This window comes from Choristoneura fumiferana, chromosome Z, assembly GCF_025370935.1.
Source record: "Choristoneura fumiferana chromosome Z, NRCan_CFum_1, whole genome shotgun sequence".
Taxonomy (NCBI): Eukaryota; Metazoa; Arthropoda; class Insecta; order Lepidoptera; family Tortricidae; genus Choristoneura; species Choristoneura fumiferana.
In genome coordinates, this window is record NC_133472.1 from 37,051,457 (window position 1) to 37,067,809 (window position 16,353).

General features: G+C 37.9%; 1 protein-coding gene across 9 annotated transcripts in view; it reads left to right on the plus strand.

Annotated features, from left to right (window-relative positions):
* LOC141436089 (gamma-aminobutyric acid receptor subunit beta-like) overlaps positions 1–15,039 on the plus strand; it is a 37,965-nt gene extending 22,926 nt beyond the window's left edge. The window contains exons 3-10 of one of the 9 annotated variants that reach the window (XM_074098964.1): positions 2,528–2,595; positions 4,896–5,122; positions 5,203–5,285; positions 6,485–6,622; positions 7,388–7,672; positions 7,877–8,064; positions 8,151–8,285; positions 8,570–15,039. In XM_074098964.1, coding sequence (XP_073955065.1) covers positions 2,528–2,595; positions 4,896–5,122; positions 5,203–5,285; positions 6,485–6,622; positions 7,388–7,672; positions 7,877–8,064; positions 8,151–8,285; positions 8,570–8,734 — 1,289 coding nt within the window. In that variant the 3' untranslated portion in view covers positions 8,735–15,039. Of the gene's footprint in view, positions 1–2,103; positions 2,172–2,527; positions 2,596–4,895; positions 5,123–5,202; positions 5,286–6,484; positions 6,623–6,877; positions 7,016–7,387; positions 7,673–7,876; positions 8,065–8,150; positions 8,286–8,569 lie in introns of all 9 variants that reach the window. The other 8 variants (XM_074098956.1, XM_074098986.1, XM_074098994.1 and 5 more) reach the window with 8 other exon arrangements.
* The last annotated feature ends 1,314 nt before the right edge of the window (positions 15,040–16,353 follow it).

Genomic DNA, 16,353 nt, shown 5'->3' on the forward strand with positions numbered 1-16,353 from the left:
TGGTCTAAAGAAATAGAAGCGTTATTTAATATATAAACAAAATATTGAAATATAGGCCACACATACAGGGTGTCCCAGAAGTACCACGTCACAGTGACACCAGAGGTAGGCCAGCTCAAGAGGAACCTAACCAACCTAACATGACCCCAGTACAAGTTGCACGGTTTTCGAGTTATTTTTGGGGATACTCCCCTTTGTCTTGACATTTTTAGTACCAGCATCTACTTGGAAAGCTCTTAATAACAGTTTTTTATGTGTATCGAATCGTGAATAGTTACTTCAGGAGTGCAGTGTGTTATTTTGTCAGTAACTACCGTAAAATGCTGAAAAAAACTTCATTAATCTTGATTTAAGTTGTCTCAAAAACATGAATTTCAACTTTAACCATCTGCCTGAGAGCAAAGTAGGTGATTGTTTCAGTTCATTAATATGGACCTCGGCAAAGTAACGCCTGATTCAATAAAATAGTAGGTAATATAATATTTTTTTACTTAACAGTGACGGCTTGTGGCATCAGCAAAGTGACAAGAATGCCTAATGTTATTGCAGTAAGATACATGTGTTATACCATTTCTAAATCTGCATAACATGCCTAATTTATTGACGTTATTTATTTGTTTCGTTTCCAGTATTTTTTTTTCATGGCAGACGGTTAAAGTTGAAATTCAAGTTTTTGAGACAACTTAAATCAAGATTAATGAAGTTTTTTTCAGCATTTTACGGTAGTTACTTCCGGTACGGTAGGTCCCTTTTGAGCTGGCCTACCTCTGGTGTCACTGTGACGTGGTACTTCTGGGACACCCTGTATAAATAGCAAAAACCGATTCGTTGTCTTTGTAGTGCACCTTTAAAATTCGGTTTACTAAGCTAACCTATAATGCCATATGCACAGTGAACTCATTACGAGGTAAATACTAAAACCGTCCTTATACCTTTATTTATTATGACTCATCTCGAAATGTAAATAGTCATTTAGCTAATATTATACCCGCCTTCCACTTCGAATGGAGCAAACTCATCGTAACTCCCAGTGATCGAATGATTCTTCAAAGTTCTTTTAAAGTCCTGAACTAAGAAAAACTTGCCACTATACTTGATAAAAGGATTCCTTTATTATCCATTCTTATTAGGCGTTCTGTAATTCAATGGCTTAAAACTTAAAATACTACTTTCACTTACGACTCTAAGTGATAATCAACCTAATTGTTTTTATTCTGATGTAAGTAATATTTGGACGACTAGATGTATCATGGATACCAGGCAACAGATAAATAATTTTCTCTCAGAAAGCACCTTCTGGTGAAGTGTACTAATTGGTGATAAAAACCACAAATGACTTATTGAACTAAATAATCAATAATAAGTATTTCACGGGTTGCGATTCCATTTTGCTAAGCAATTTGTGCTCGTTAAAATGCATAATGGTGAAGTGGAGCTGATGGTGAAGCACCAGGAAAAATCCTTTACAATCAAAGTCTCTGCATAGGGACAAGTATTTTTTTGTAAAATGTGATGGCCGATTAACATTAATTACAAGTCGACTACTAAAAGCCAGAGAAAAGTATAAAATAAAATCTGACTCTAAAAAGCCTAAAAATGCCGTGAACTAGCGAAATCAACTGAAATCTGCAGATTGTATGAAAATAAATATTAAATTCACCCAAGAAATAAACCAAAACGTATTGCTCTGTGCACTATCTAGGTGGTATGTTTGAAGTCGTCCGATCCTTTGCAGTGTACTGCAGCCGTGGCAGGAAGATAACTAGGTACCTACATCTAGTAAATATATCTTGGCCTTGGCACCACACCGACTTCAAACTGATCAGAAGGTAGCGCAACCCACACAGAAAGTATTATTTTGCTATACATATTTCTGTCATAGCCGATTTAATGCCTATCGTAATAAATCTAAAGTATACCAGTTAAAGTCTGCTTTTTTATTTAATTTTTGTGTTTTTTGGAGTTGGGTTTATTTTCTTATGATCAGTAGGTAATCATTATTCGGTACTTTGTTGTTAACACAACTAGTCACGGTATAGGTAACTCGTCTGAAAAATGGAAATAACCGCCATGTCATGTGTCTGTATGTTGTGTCGTTTTCAGGACCACCCGTGGAAGTGGGGGTTACCATGTACGTGCTCTCCATCAGCTCTCTATCTGAAGTGAAAATGGTATCTTACTTTCAAAACAATATTAAAAACACAGCGCATATATAGCAAGATTTGTCCCTTAGTACGATCACCAGCATTAACCGTTCATCGTAGCACCCGTGTCCACGGTTCGATTCACTTGCGTAGGCGTGAAGCGTCTAGCGAGAGCCGGGCCGTGCTGGCCGCGCGGCCGTTGGCCGTGCCGGTCGCGCGGTCGCACCGGCGTCCCTCTGTCCCCCGGCACTCGCACGCCCCTCGCCCCGCGCCGCGTCCCCTCTGCTCCGCCCGCCCGTCGGCGATGGGGAACGTCACCGTCCTCTGGTTTGGTTTTCACGGCGCGAGGCGCGCGCGCGACTCACGATTGGGCTTGATTGCAGGTCCGCCAGTGGAGGTGGGCGTCACCATGTATGTGCTCTCTATCAGCTCCGTCTCCGAAGTGCTCATGGTACTCGCCACTGTCAGCTCACGCTTGTCTCGGTCGCTCCGGCGGCAGCCGCGGCGGCCGAGCAGCCCCAGACACGAGGCTGCGAGCATGTCCGCGTTTGGTGGAGCAGATCGCCCTTTGTCCGCCCACTTGCTTTCTTATTATGTTGTTTCTTGTTGAAACCTCGTCAACGATAACTTGAAATACTTTTACGTAATGACATCATAATAAGAAAAGCAATCAGTTATTACCTTGACAGTTTATCCAGTTGTGTGTCCAGCAGTACTCGTAACTCCAAAGTTGCTGCTTTGTGAAAATGATAATAAAATGATGACATCTGTTGATAGTATATAAATGTTAAATCTGTTTTTCCCAGCACAACGAATCAATTAAGCTAAAGCGGGGTGAGTAGAACTACAGAGAAAATGAAACAGTAGGTAGGTAATCTATAAATCTTAAACTATATAGACTGCAGCTCTATGGTTACTTGAAGTAACCAGTAGTAATTTACTACAATTACTTGAATTGCTTATAGAGCTGTAGTTTATTTTTTTATGTATAGATTATTGTTTCAGTTTCCTCGTACTTTAACTCGCTCCATCTTACCTAAATGAAAAATAAACCTTATTATTTCACACTTCCTTTTACGTTCAATTCTATGTCACGGCACCACAAACCGATTTTTTTTATTTCACTTATTTATTGATGTTTTTAGGTTTTACAAAAACTCTTAGCAAATACTCTTTATAACGACTCTAATATACCTGTATAAATTATTTCTGTGCGAACGATTTGAGTAAATAATGCGGTATTTTTTTAAATTTACTCGCAAGTTTATTTAATTTATTTTAAACAATTTAGTTTAATTGGGGTTTGTTAAAGCACCAATGATAGTCAAATCAATCCAAGTTGTAAAATTTGTAATTTTATTATCTTTTTAGCAGTATAGTAAATATGCCACCAGCAGATGATCATTTTTTATCTCGTGATAGTGTATATTTTAGAATAGCATATTAAAACCTGCACAAACAGATGTTAAGGTACTCGAATAGCGCAAAATCAACAAAAAGTATAGTTCATAATCTTTTTTTTACAATCATGTTATTGTGTTTAATGTCAAAACGTTTTATATTTCATGCTCTATGGATTTGCGACGACTGTACAATTCTTGTCGTGACTCATTTTGTAGTTTGTTGTGTTTGTACGTCTATGTGTATCTACTGAATATTACCAGTATTCGTATCTCTTTGGTCTTCAGTAAATTGGAACACCGACTGCATCTCGTTCGTATGCTTCATAGACAACAGAGAAAAAAATCTTATGAAGTTACCACTATCACTGCCACTGACTACATTACTGAGTCAGCTCGACTAGCACTACACGAGGCCCGCGCGGAGCAAAGTCGGCTTTCCAATGAGTCAAGCTGAATGAGCCCGATAGGCGTGATTGGGTGATAGACCCTGAAGTGGAAACCAAATCAAGGTTGGAAAGGTCACAATAAGACGTGACCCATGGCCCAGGGGGGAGGTTGCCTAACTTTAAAGTCGCGTTTCAGCGATTGGTGCTCATTAACGGACGTTGGATATGTTCATTAAACCTTGTCCAAACTTTACACGTGGCAACTTGTATTCGTGCCGGCTTGTTAGCTTCTGAAAGAGGTCTGCCTATATCGAGCCGTGGGTGCCCGCCTGCGCTGCCACCCACTCAACTCGCCCTTTCCTTCCACGTAGCGCACCCACCAACCTGTTCATTCTTAGACCTCACACCATCAATGTTATAGGCTTCTATGTCACATTTACACTCTGTGCACACTTTCATTTTATTTTGTTCAAGCTTATCGCTAAAATTTGTCTTTTGGATGTAGTAAAGTGTCTAAATACGGAAACTATATAGAACTGATGCTATCTGGAGTTTAAGAACCAAGCTCCAGACTTACTGTTAAGTACCTATTTTGTATTTAGCCTGCTGACCACAACTCTCGCAGTGCGTACTGATTCACTGTAAGACAAAGTTGTTTTCCAACACGCATGCCAATGTTAGATGTTTATGTCATAGTATTATTGTTATTGAGATACAAATATTCAGTTCTTACCTAAATGATTCAACATAGCTCCTACGACGCAATTGAATTTCTCAATTTTAATCTAGATTGAGTAGGAACTATGTATGTTGCTTAATTTACTATCCCGAAACCTTTAATTCATTCATTCGATCTTCTGAGTTCAGTTGGATCATGTCGTTGTTATCTCACATCCTACTATTCTTAGCGAATCAAAACTTATTACGGGGATAATTAAGCTGTGTTATTATATTTTCAACAGGACTTCACGCTGGACTTTTACTTCAGACAATTTTGGACAGATCCAAGATTGGCATATAAGAAGCGGCCAGGAGTTGAGACGTTATCAGTGGGATCCGAATTCATAAAGAATATATGGGTGCCCGATACTTTCTTTGTAAATGAAAAGCAATCTTATTTCCACATAGCAACCACTAGCAACGAATTCATACGTATCCATCACTCAGGCTCTATTACTAGAAGTATCAGGTAACCTTAATACCTACCCTCAGGTTACAAAAGTACTTAATATTAATAATGTTGTTAATATTTTACAAATTTACTTTCAGATTAACTATCACTGCATCATGTCCTATGCATCTTCAGTACTTTCCAATGGACAGACAATTATGTCACATAGAAATTGAGAGTTGTAAGTATCCAGATATTTTTAAATAAATATTAAGATTGATTTTAAATCACTGAGTGTACCTATGCTAAAAAAGTGTGTGCCTTTAAATTGTTTAGCAAATATTTGTCCCTAGAATACTCTGAATATATGTTATATATTTTATTGTAAACCTAAGTCAAAATGATGGATTAGTTATGGAAAGCACGCTTTTCAATCAGTATCAGCCATATTTGTGTATCATGATGCCTATATGTAATCTACTAACGGGGATCATTTAACCAAAGAGACTAAAAGAGCGAGGCTTAGACTAAATTTCACAGATGATAGAAAAATAATGAATTGATAATATTTTGAGATCATAAGTGTTTAATTGTGCTCACCCAAAGCAATCATTAATTTGATTCTACCACAATGCAAATTTGTCACTAGGCTTACCAATATTGTGTTGTGATCACTTTCTTGTATCACAGATGCTACACAGGGATACCCTGTGAGCACAAGCGTTTTTCGTCAACACGTGCTGTGATTTCCCTCGTGTTTTCATATGTTGGAACGTCTCCTTCTCGCATACAGCACCCGCAGAAGGTAGACTCGTAAACAATAGTAAGCCTTTGTTCTCACGAGCATAAAGCGAAAGAAATGATACTGAGACATCGACGCTGCGATAGCTGCGGGCCTACGGAGGCGGGGACGGTGGCGCCCCGGCTGCGCGCGCGGCGGCCGCGCCAACCCACCCACCCTGCCACCACCGCGATTGCTCATCACTCGCACTCCAGCAGTTCCAGCACCCCACTGACTGATTGCACCATGCATGAATTTTTGTTTTTACCGCTTATACCTACTCAAAATTTTCACACTTACCTACTTATTTTTATCTGCTGAACTTGTTTATTTTTTGTACCGATCACCTCTTAGTTATTGTGCTTATGTACCTGTATATTCCCAGGTAGTAATTAGATACAACCATTAATATTTTATTTGTTTCCAGTCCCCTTTCACCAACTAGGTAGATTAGTAGAATTTATATTTTTCTATCATCCATATCGAGTTGACCCGAAGAATCACGAAGTACAATATGGTCGCTCGGGTCTGCTCGATTGCGCCTCGCCATTCGCCCGCGAGTCTCATCTCCAACATCGTTGCGGCCGCGTGGGTGAGGGAAACGCGATGCTACCGCAGCGTAAGTGATAGCGTTTTGTGTGTTTGACATGTCTCCGGAGTCGGATACACTATGAGAGACATTCGATACCATTGGAAAGACGGGCATACTAGCGTCGGAATGAGCAACGAGGTGCAGCTGCCCCAGTTCCGAGTGCTCGGGCACCGACAGCGGGCGACAGTAGTTACGCTGACGACAGGTAACATTACATGCGCGCTGCCCAGCACTGTTTGTTCATCGCTCCGCCACCGACCCCGTCTCCCCCAGCCCGTGTGCAGACGATCGATACCGCAACACAAGCACATACGCTGACTCGACACGACTACGCACGACAAGACAGCGACTATCCGAGCTCGTGACTCCCCTGCTCTTACACAGACCGAATGACGGCTCGAGCTCAAAACCCATTGCGATGGGCCTGGGGTTATTTCATTTATGTGTCCGCTGCGCACAGTCGGCTACACCATGCGAGACATCCGATACAAATGGAACGAGGGGCCCAACTCGGTGGGCGTGTCCAGCGAGGTGTCGCTGCCGCAGTTCAAGGTGCTCGGGCATCGCCAGCGAGCCATGGAGATCTCCCTTACTACAGGTATCGCGGGAGACTTACCCGAAACTAACAAGTGAAAAGACCACTACCTAAAACACTGGACAGAAACAGTCACGAATCTTTTCACGTCCTGCTTTTGTATCATTGCACAAAAAACACAATAGAGTGGTGTGATTATACTATATTAACGTTATATAATATTTTTATGTTCAAGTCATGTCAAACTAAGCATTTATTTTGTTTAAATATAAAGCTCTAATAGAGACATTTCATGAAGTGCAAAGTTATTTTTTTATATATTTTGTAACTTTTACTTACACAAATATAAAATACACAAAAAAGTACAAATGTATTAAAATGCACATTAGTTACGCATGAGGGCTGAAATGGGTAACATTGTTTGTGCATGTACAGGAAACTATTCTCGGTTGGCGTGCGAGATCCAGTTCGTGCGGTCGATGGGCTACTACCTGATCCAGATCTACATCCCGTCGGGGCTGATCGTGATAATCTCGTGGGTGTCATTCTGGCTGAACCGCAACGCCACGCCGGCGCGCGTGTCGCTCGGCGTCACCACCGTGCTCACCATGACCACGCTCATGTCGTCCACCAACGCGGCGCTGCCCAAGATCTCCTACGTCAAGTCCATCGACGTCTACCTCGGCACCTGCTTCGTCATGGTTTTTGCCAGTCTCTTAGGTACTCATTTTATTTATTTATCCTTTTGCTAAAGCGATTTCTTTTAATGTGTAACTTATAAAGCGATTAAATATTCTCACTGGCATTGCATATATAAGCTAAGCGACAGCCATTATTTTCTTAATAATAATGTTTCCTTCTCAACCGTTCCATGAAATATCATGCTCGATTTACTTTGACAGCCGCGTTTTTCTGTCTTTTCAGAATATGCAACAGTAGGATATATGGCAAAAAGAATACAAATGAGAAAGCAAAGATTTGTAGCCATACAGAAAATAGCGTCCGAAAAGAAACTGCCTGTCGATTGCCCTCCAGTCGGTGACCCGCACACTCTTTCTAAAATGGGAACTTTAGGTAGATGTCCTCCGGGAAGACCTTCGGTAAGCTGCTCGGTAATATGTTTTACTTTTTTGTTTTAAGCATTTATCAATATTACTATACGTGTGCCTTCGGTAAAATTTAAAACTAAATGTTACAGGAGGTCCGATTCAAAGTTCATGATCCTAAAGCACATTCAAAAGGTGGCACTTTAGAGAATACTATAAACGGCGGCAGAAGCGGTGCAGAAGAAGAGAATCCTGGACCGCCACCGCATATTCTGCATCCCGGAAAGGTAATGAAATTTCACATAGTACTTATTCTAAATCGTTGATTTTTTTATGTTAAGCCTTGCTAAGCGATGCGAAAACTACTACTATTACTACTACTACTACTACTGTCTATGTCTAAAAACAAAATTAATATCTAGTTCAACGCTTGCTCGGGAGCTATTTTACTCTGCTATGCGAAACTTTTTAAAAATAATGAGGAAGGAGTAGATTTTGATGAATATATAAAGCTGGCGTACATAAGTTATTTTGTAGTTTGCGTCGTTAAAAGTTTTTGTTTTATTTTCAGGATATTAGCAAGCTGCTGGGCATGACCCCTTCGGACATCGACAAGTATTCGCGCATCGTATTTCCGGTGTGCTTCGTGTGTTTCAACCTCATGTACTGGATCATTTACCTGCACGTCTCCGACGTCGTGGCTGACGATCTGGTTCTTCTGGAAGAGGATAAATAGAGGGAACGCAGTCTTTTATCCACTTATTTTTCCACTTCAATCACACAAAATAATAATTTGAAACAAACCCGCACATGTCCGAAACGACTTAGATGACGAAGTAGCGCTAGATGTAATATCGATACGGCTTAGAAAAGGGTTAGCAACAAATACGCCGTAGACTTATACTTATTTCGAAAATGAATTTGTAGATATAACCGCACTACCTAGTTATAAACTATAATTAATCTAATGAAAATGTAAATAGCATGTCTGGGGGTTAAATAATGTGGACGTCTTAAATCTAAGGTAATAAATCTTTTTTCTTGGAGTCTGATGTAGGAACTAAACGACTGAACATTTTAGGTAACGTGGAAGAATACGTGTTTTACTTTTGGTAGTGTTTCGGTTCGTATCGCATTTGAATGGGGAGTAGAGGGGTGCGTATAATGTTAGTGCGGCGGAGTCGCCTCTCGCCACTCGCCAGCAGAGTGGTAGGTCGCTGACGGTCGCCCTCGGCTCTCTGTAAATATTAGCGCGCCGAAAGATTACAATCATGTTTACGCTAAGGCTTTAGGCATAAATAGCTTTACGATACCGAACCCGATCTTTTAAATTCAGCACGATTTATGAAAAGAAAAGTTTGTTCCACGTTTTCCAGTTTCATATTGAGATTTGACGCCGTGCAATTTTTCGTAATAATTGGAAAAGTTCCTAAAATGCTGTTGAATAGGTACCAATTTGGTTGTATGAAATAGAATAATGATAAATCAAAGTTTCAAATTATTATTATTATTATTTGTGTGGCAAAATGAGTGGAGTACCAAATAATGTATAATAAAATCTGATGCTCAAATTTCTCTGCTTGACTTATCAATTAGTTTTAGTAGAATTTTGTATGTTATAAAACTAATTAGTTATTTGTTTATTCTTTGCTGTTCCTGAATTATTGTGATAATACTATTAGGTGTTTTTTGTTTGAATGTAGCTGCAAACCATTCCAATTTAAGTTTAAATATATTTTTATTTATATTAGTGTTAACCCATAGCTTTTGTGTTGTAATTTGTAAATGTTTGGAATCAGCAATAATCTTTGCTTTTCATTATTAAATGCACGTTGATTGCATGACATACGAAAACCATAGTAATATTAATTGTACTTAATGCAATAAAATCACACAATTCTTGTCAAACCTTAAATGACCATGTCGGAATTTCAAGTGCATTTTCGTAATGATAGTCGTCGTTACATGTCGAACAGGTAAATATTCATCCTTTGCTGTTAATAATGATTTAACTACTTATTCTTCAATAATATACTATCATGATATCTCAGCCCATTTGCGATATGCATGCGAAGTTGGAACATCTATATTTCTTACTACAGCATGTATACCATTACCTACATATGTAGTTACTTCTGTCACTTTATGTTTTTTAGATTATCGAAGTAGGTACTTTTAATCGAAAGGTTTTTTTATTGGTGAAAGAAAAGTTGAGATCACGATTCGAAAACTTAAGTTATATTAAATTTAAGGTAAAGTTTCCGAGAGGTTACGTTTTATATTGACTTTAAATTACCTATTTTATATTATAGCACTAAAAAAATGTTAATTTTTACGCGATGATTCTAAATCAGTGCCATTTAATAAAGTCAAAGACATTCCTGACAAATAAGTAGTCGCTACTAGCAAGCATAGCTTAAGGACACGACGTCGGTGTACTTTTTCAGGAGTAAAAGTTAGTACTTAAATGTAATATCAACTTTTGGTTTTACCTGCAATGATTGTATCTTTGAAATTAGTAGCAGTATTCCAATTTATTTGTAGCTTCCCAGCATGCAGAGGCTACGTGAGATTTTTAATGTTTTGTCTTAACCTAAATGTTTCTTTAAATCAAATCAAATTCTAGTCGAATTAATTATAAACCAGATTTTGTTATTTTAACTGAATTTGATACATCATTTGATTTCATTTTAATAGTAGTACAAATAGTTTTTTTTTTATTTATTCGGAATATTTGCTACCTCTATAGAATAGGCGCACAGTTAAGTAGTCTATGCAATGCTTTCCATAATTAGTTCGATTTAGACGAAATATTTAGCTTATATTGCTCGCTAGAAGTACCTAAGCTCTAGTAGCTGGAAGCGTTTCGTTGAGCATTAGAGGAGAGTTGGTGGCTGGGAAGCCGACCCGAGCCGCCTGCGCGTCGGGGCTCACGCAGAGCCGACGGCGCGCGGGCCGGCCGCACGACTTCCTACCAACAACGGCATTCACCGCAACCCTCGAATATCTGACAAGCAGGGTTCCTGTCATCAGCTGCGACTGGACGAGGACAATATCGCACTCATTGCGGGTTCCATGACATGATTACATAGCTGTTGAAACCTTACCAATTAACTGAATATTTTAACTTCTGCTCTCCACATAGCAAACACGGCCGTGTAATCAAATATTTGAAGAGTACTGAAGTCAAATTATGTTTTATACATATATGTACATATTTATAGGTACCGATTTTAGACATACAGCAGAGTCAATATACCTTACGGAGCCCTTGAAACATCTTTGCGCTATATATAATGTGTTCAATTGGTTGAACTTGAAAAATTTGTTTTATTGCCGTTACGTTTGTAGGGTGAATTCTGTTAGTCACGTGGCCCTGGTTTGAGTTGCGACTGCCGCCGCGCTGGTCGCCGCGCGCCGGCGCCGGCGCCGCCTCGGCGCAGGCGGTGGTGCGCGAGTTTGATCTAAGCTTGGCCGTGCCCAAATATTAAGAAACAAATCTGAAATTTATCAGAAATATAGAATTGTAAATTTTAGATGTCTAGTAATATGTTGTACTAAATAGGTACATACGTTTTAGATTAAATTTTCGTACATTATACTACAAGTATATCAAAAGCACTCTGATAATAATGGCACCTCTTAAACTGTGTACTCACTTTTTATTTAAAATGCAAACCATTACTGCATTTTAAATTGTAGTACGAAATTGATACTTACATTAAAATTTAGGTTCGCTGGTAGGACGTTTGAGAGTAGGTACTACGACGTAGCGTCTGCTTCGTCTCTCCGAAACGAAATTCTAAAATATTTGTCTAGTGATTAGATGATAAGTACGAGACAAATAGTTGTAAGGGAATGTATCTTAGATATTATTATATAAATATATTATATATACTATACACGCATCCATGTTAAAACGTCACAAGTAAGATAAAACATTAACGTAACGATAATAGCTCCATCGCAATGAATCCGACTGAAAGCAAGTTTTAATTGCTCAGAGTACCTATACAATACGCGAGTGCAGTTTGATCCGGGGCTTCTGCTGTTCGGGGTCAAACTAGTACAAGTAACGTAATAAAAATCAACACTCATTTACATACCAAGTACTTGCCTAAAATAACTATTAAATTAATAGTATATGGTCGAAACAGTCAAATAGTTGTAATTAGGTATAAAATCGAATGATATTTAGCATTATCACGTCGTCGTGTTGTAGGTACCTTATAATATAAAATATGAATTGCTCAGAAAATAAATAGGAACACTATGCCTCATGTATTTACTAAATAAAGTGTGTAATATTATTATTTCATGTATAAAACTAAATCATGATATTATATATATCTAAGCTCATTTAAAACTATATTTTGATGTTTACCTATGACTTCAATGTTTCGTTAGACTTTTCTTTTAACTCTGTCTCAAATAATTTGGAAAACTGTATACTATACACTACGTATATTTGGGGAGTGGCTGCTTTCGTAATATATATTAAATGAGTAACATAATTTATAAATAAGATTATGTCGTTTTATTGAATAATGATCTTATTTATTTTACATGTAAGAACGCTAGATAAATTAAATATTGACGATATGCTCGTATTTTGAACAATAAATGTTTATTATGTTCAATACCAGAATAAAGTCAGGTCAATTTATTAGGCTATTGAATGAATAAACAAGGGCCGGGGCTCACGGCCGTCGACAAGGGGGCACTCCTCAAGTAACCACAGTACAAGTGATAGCGCTTTGAGCCAGCTGCTTTGTGTTAGATTCGTTCATCATGTCTACCAATAACGGTACGCCAATTTACGAAAGTGCTTGCATAGTTTTATAACCGACTGTTATCGAGTCTGATTGAATCTTTGATTGAATAGCTGACTTATAACTATTGTTTCAAAATGAATATCAATATTTTCTAAACCATTTTTAACGTGTTAAGTGTTTAGTTAATACATTTAAGTAATTTTATATAAGTTTTGATGAAAATTACAAGATTATTGAATAATAGTATCAATTAATAGTGATGAAGTTTGTAGAAAATAATAGAAATGACTGTTCGCGTTAAAATGACAGAAAAGCGTGCTCGTTATCCCTTTAAAGGTGTGTCCGAGATCTCGCTGGCGACGGGGTAAAGAGGCGAGGTCACGACACTAGCGAGAGCAGCGGGACGCCGTCACAGCCGGCAACGTGGTTGCACTCGGTTACTATTATAGCTCACAACCTCCTCGTGGCCGTGGAACCGCGAATGGTCCAACTTTCGAACAAGTCGAACTAACACCTCTGTGTTGATGAATTAAACATTTCCTGCATTATCTTTTTAAACACTCACAGAGAGAATTTTCGATCGATCTGTACCTGCGTCGAGTATGCTAGACAAATGTGTAAATACATAAACGTACATCTCTTTATCTGTTGAGGCATCCTTAGGTATATCACTAATTTTACTCTTGATGTGTCCCGTGTTCCTTATAATGATTTTTCACCAATACATCCGCTAACAATACCCGACTTATGTAAACGAGCTCCACGCGGTGATGCAACAGTTTCTTAAATGTGCGCTTACGAAACTGAGACGAAAAGAGATCAAAACGCGGCCGGTTAGTGCGTAACCAATATTACACGCGATTGGCTCGTATACGAACTGTCTGTTGGGGTAAATACATGCTAAATAGCATTGTTCCCTGTACACCTTCCGCCTACAAGGCACCGACACACGCGAGCTGCTTAAGCTAGCTGCACAGACAGTGCCTCTCGTTACGTTGTAACTCGATAAGCATCACCCCGTCTCCATCTCACAAAAGCCAACGGCGTCGCACCACCGGTAGCCTCCGTGGTAGCGGCCAATCCTAATACTGTTTATAACCAGCAATAATGATACATGTGTCTTAAAAACATACAAAATGTAATTTAAAGTTTCGTACGAACATAACTACGTCTTTTATATAGGGTAGAAAAGTAATTATAAAATTTAGTAATCATTGTTCATGTCTCTCAACTACGTTCAACGGCTCTCACAAACTGTTCAATCAAATTACTGTCTATCTTCTCACTTTGAAGTCTAGATATAAAAAAACCCTCTGCACAATTTTATAATAATATAATTTTGCTACAATTAAGAACAACACGATAAGTAGTTTATTTAGATATTGTCACTAAAAGTCAGAGCTCACTAAACTATCGTCATAAAATGCGTACCTAATAATTAAATACTTATTTCAATGTTGGTATTTGCACGGTTTTAATATAAAGCACCGCCTCCGCGAGCCGCGCCTGCGACAACCACGGACGCGCTCCATTTCAATCCCATTATAAATCAACGTCCCTCTTGATCCTTCTTTTAGTTAAGAATGATTTAAGTTTTAGTCAAATTCGACCTAATAACCTAAGTAGTTCGTGAATAAATAGTCTGTAATACATAGGTTCCACATAGACAATAGCAATAAAAAAAACAATCTGATAGATATCTTTAACACCAAAAATAATACAAAGTTAGAAATTAAAGTCTCATAGACATAAATATAGTAACAAACTATGTAAATTGAAACGTAGTATTTAATTACAACGATGCTGTAAGGATATTTAATTCTAAATCAATAATGAAACGATAGAATGAAAACAATGTGCTTTCCGTAAACATAAGTAAAGTCGAAGTTGAGATAATAGTGCTGAAGAGCATTCCAGGCTAGCAGGACCGACGCGCGCGCCGTCCACAGGCCGCGCCTGCGCCGACGCAATAGCCCGAGAACGAGTAATCCATGTGTACGCTTTATAACGTTATCGTGTAGATCTGTGTACTTGTGTTCTTATTGTTTGGTCTATCTCCCATTCAATGAAGTCTAGTTGTTTTCCATATGGTCAGAATCTCCACAAATTATGAAATGTGAATGTAAACTTATCAAAATAAAATTTCGTGAAATCAGTTTTATATTTAAAATATTTATTATTACCTACACCATAGTATTTATGTATACTTATGAACGATGAATATTATGTAAAAATAATAAAGAAAAAAATTAAATCATTTTTCAAAGTACTGTTTTAATTTTACCCTTACCTATCCCAATTACGATTGTTTATCATACTTACTTGTTGTCATTATTCATGTCCTAAGACTGCTGTTGATGGACGTTCAACTTTTTGCACTGACATTACACTGCGGTGCTCGATCTTTGTATGCGCATGATTTTCGTTAAGTATAAAGCTTTTGAAAAAGGTTGTCAGCTCATACTTAACAAAATTAGTAGGGTGACAATGAATTTCCGATAAAAGTTATTTTCAAAATAAAAATGATCAAAGCAAAAAAAGTCTGCGGTTCCATGTAAGTGTGACTTAATTGTGACCGCTGTCGATTACCAAATTAGGAAACTTTGTACCTGATCCCTGATTAAAAATAACCGTGTACCTACCTATTGGGAGGGTGCGAAGTTCGAGGTGGGGGTAATGAAATCTATCGCAGCGCTCATAGTGGCCAAAAGAAGAAATAATCTAGGCTCTGTCATCTGTCATACTCATATGAATCTGTCATTAACAAAGCAATTTGTATAGACTTTAACTACCTAATTTTAGTAATAGATGTTTGTGTAATAGATGTAATAGATGATGCGAGCTTGAATTATTGAACACTGTCCCTGTTTTGTTCTTAATTCCTCTACATCTCGGAAATGTCCAGCAACAATTTTCCTTATGAAACGGTTTGTGGTTGAAATTTTATATTGAGTGATACTCACAAAACCGGTCTTCAAAATGATACTAATTTTGATCTGAAAACGATATTTAAATTATTACTAGCGATATAAGAACAATTATATAAAGAAACCAATAAGATAGCTTTATCTTTTCGTTTTACAGTAAAAGTACAACTAAACATGAAGTCTGTCACAGGGCTCTATCTCTTGAGCCGTAATAGCTAGGCACTTGAAATTTTCACAGATTATGTATTACAGTGGCCGCTACAACAACAAATTCTAAAAATAAAATAAAGTTAAAAATTAAAGGGGGTCGTCATACAAGAAACGTGTTTCATTCAGCGGTTTTTGGTTGCTAGGCTGTCAAGATTATGGCCGTCAGTTGCTAGGGGCAACACGAGCGCGAGTGACCCTATGTTGTTTTTAATGTTAAACTACTTATTAATTTGCGATTTTATAAAACATTCGATAATATAATAATTGTCTCTAAGAAAGTGGTTTATTTTTTTGTACATCATTAATACTAAATAACAATTTATGATCCACAAACCTCCGACACACACTTCACAAAACCCAACTTCAATAAAGCACTTACAGCCGCTGTATTTAATGTTTTTTACACTAAAAAAAATCCGTTATAATTCATACTAAGTAACACT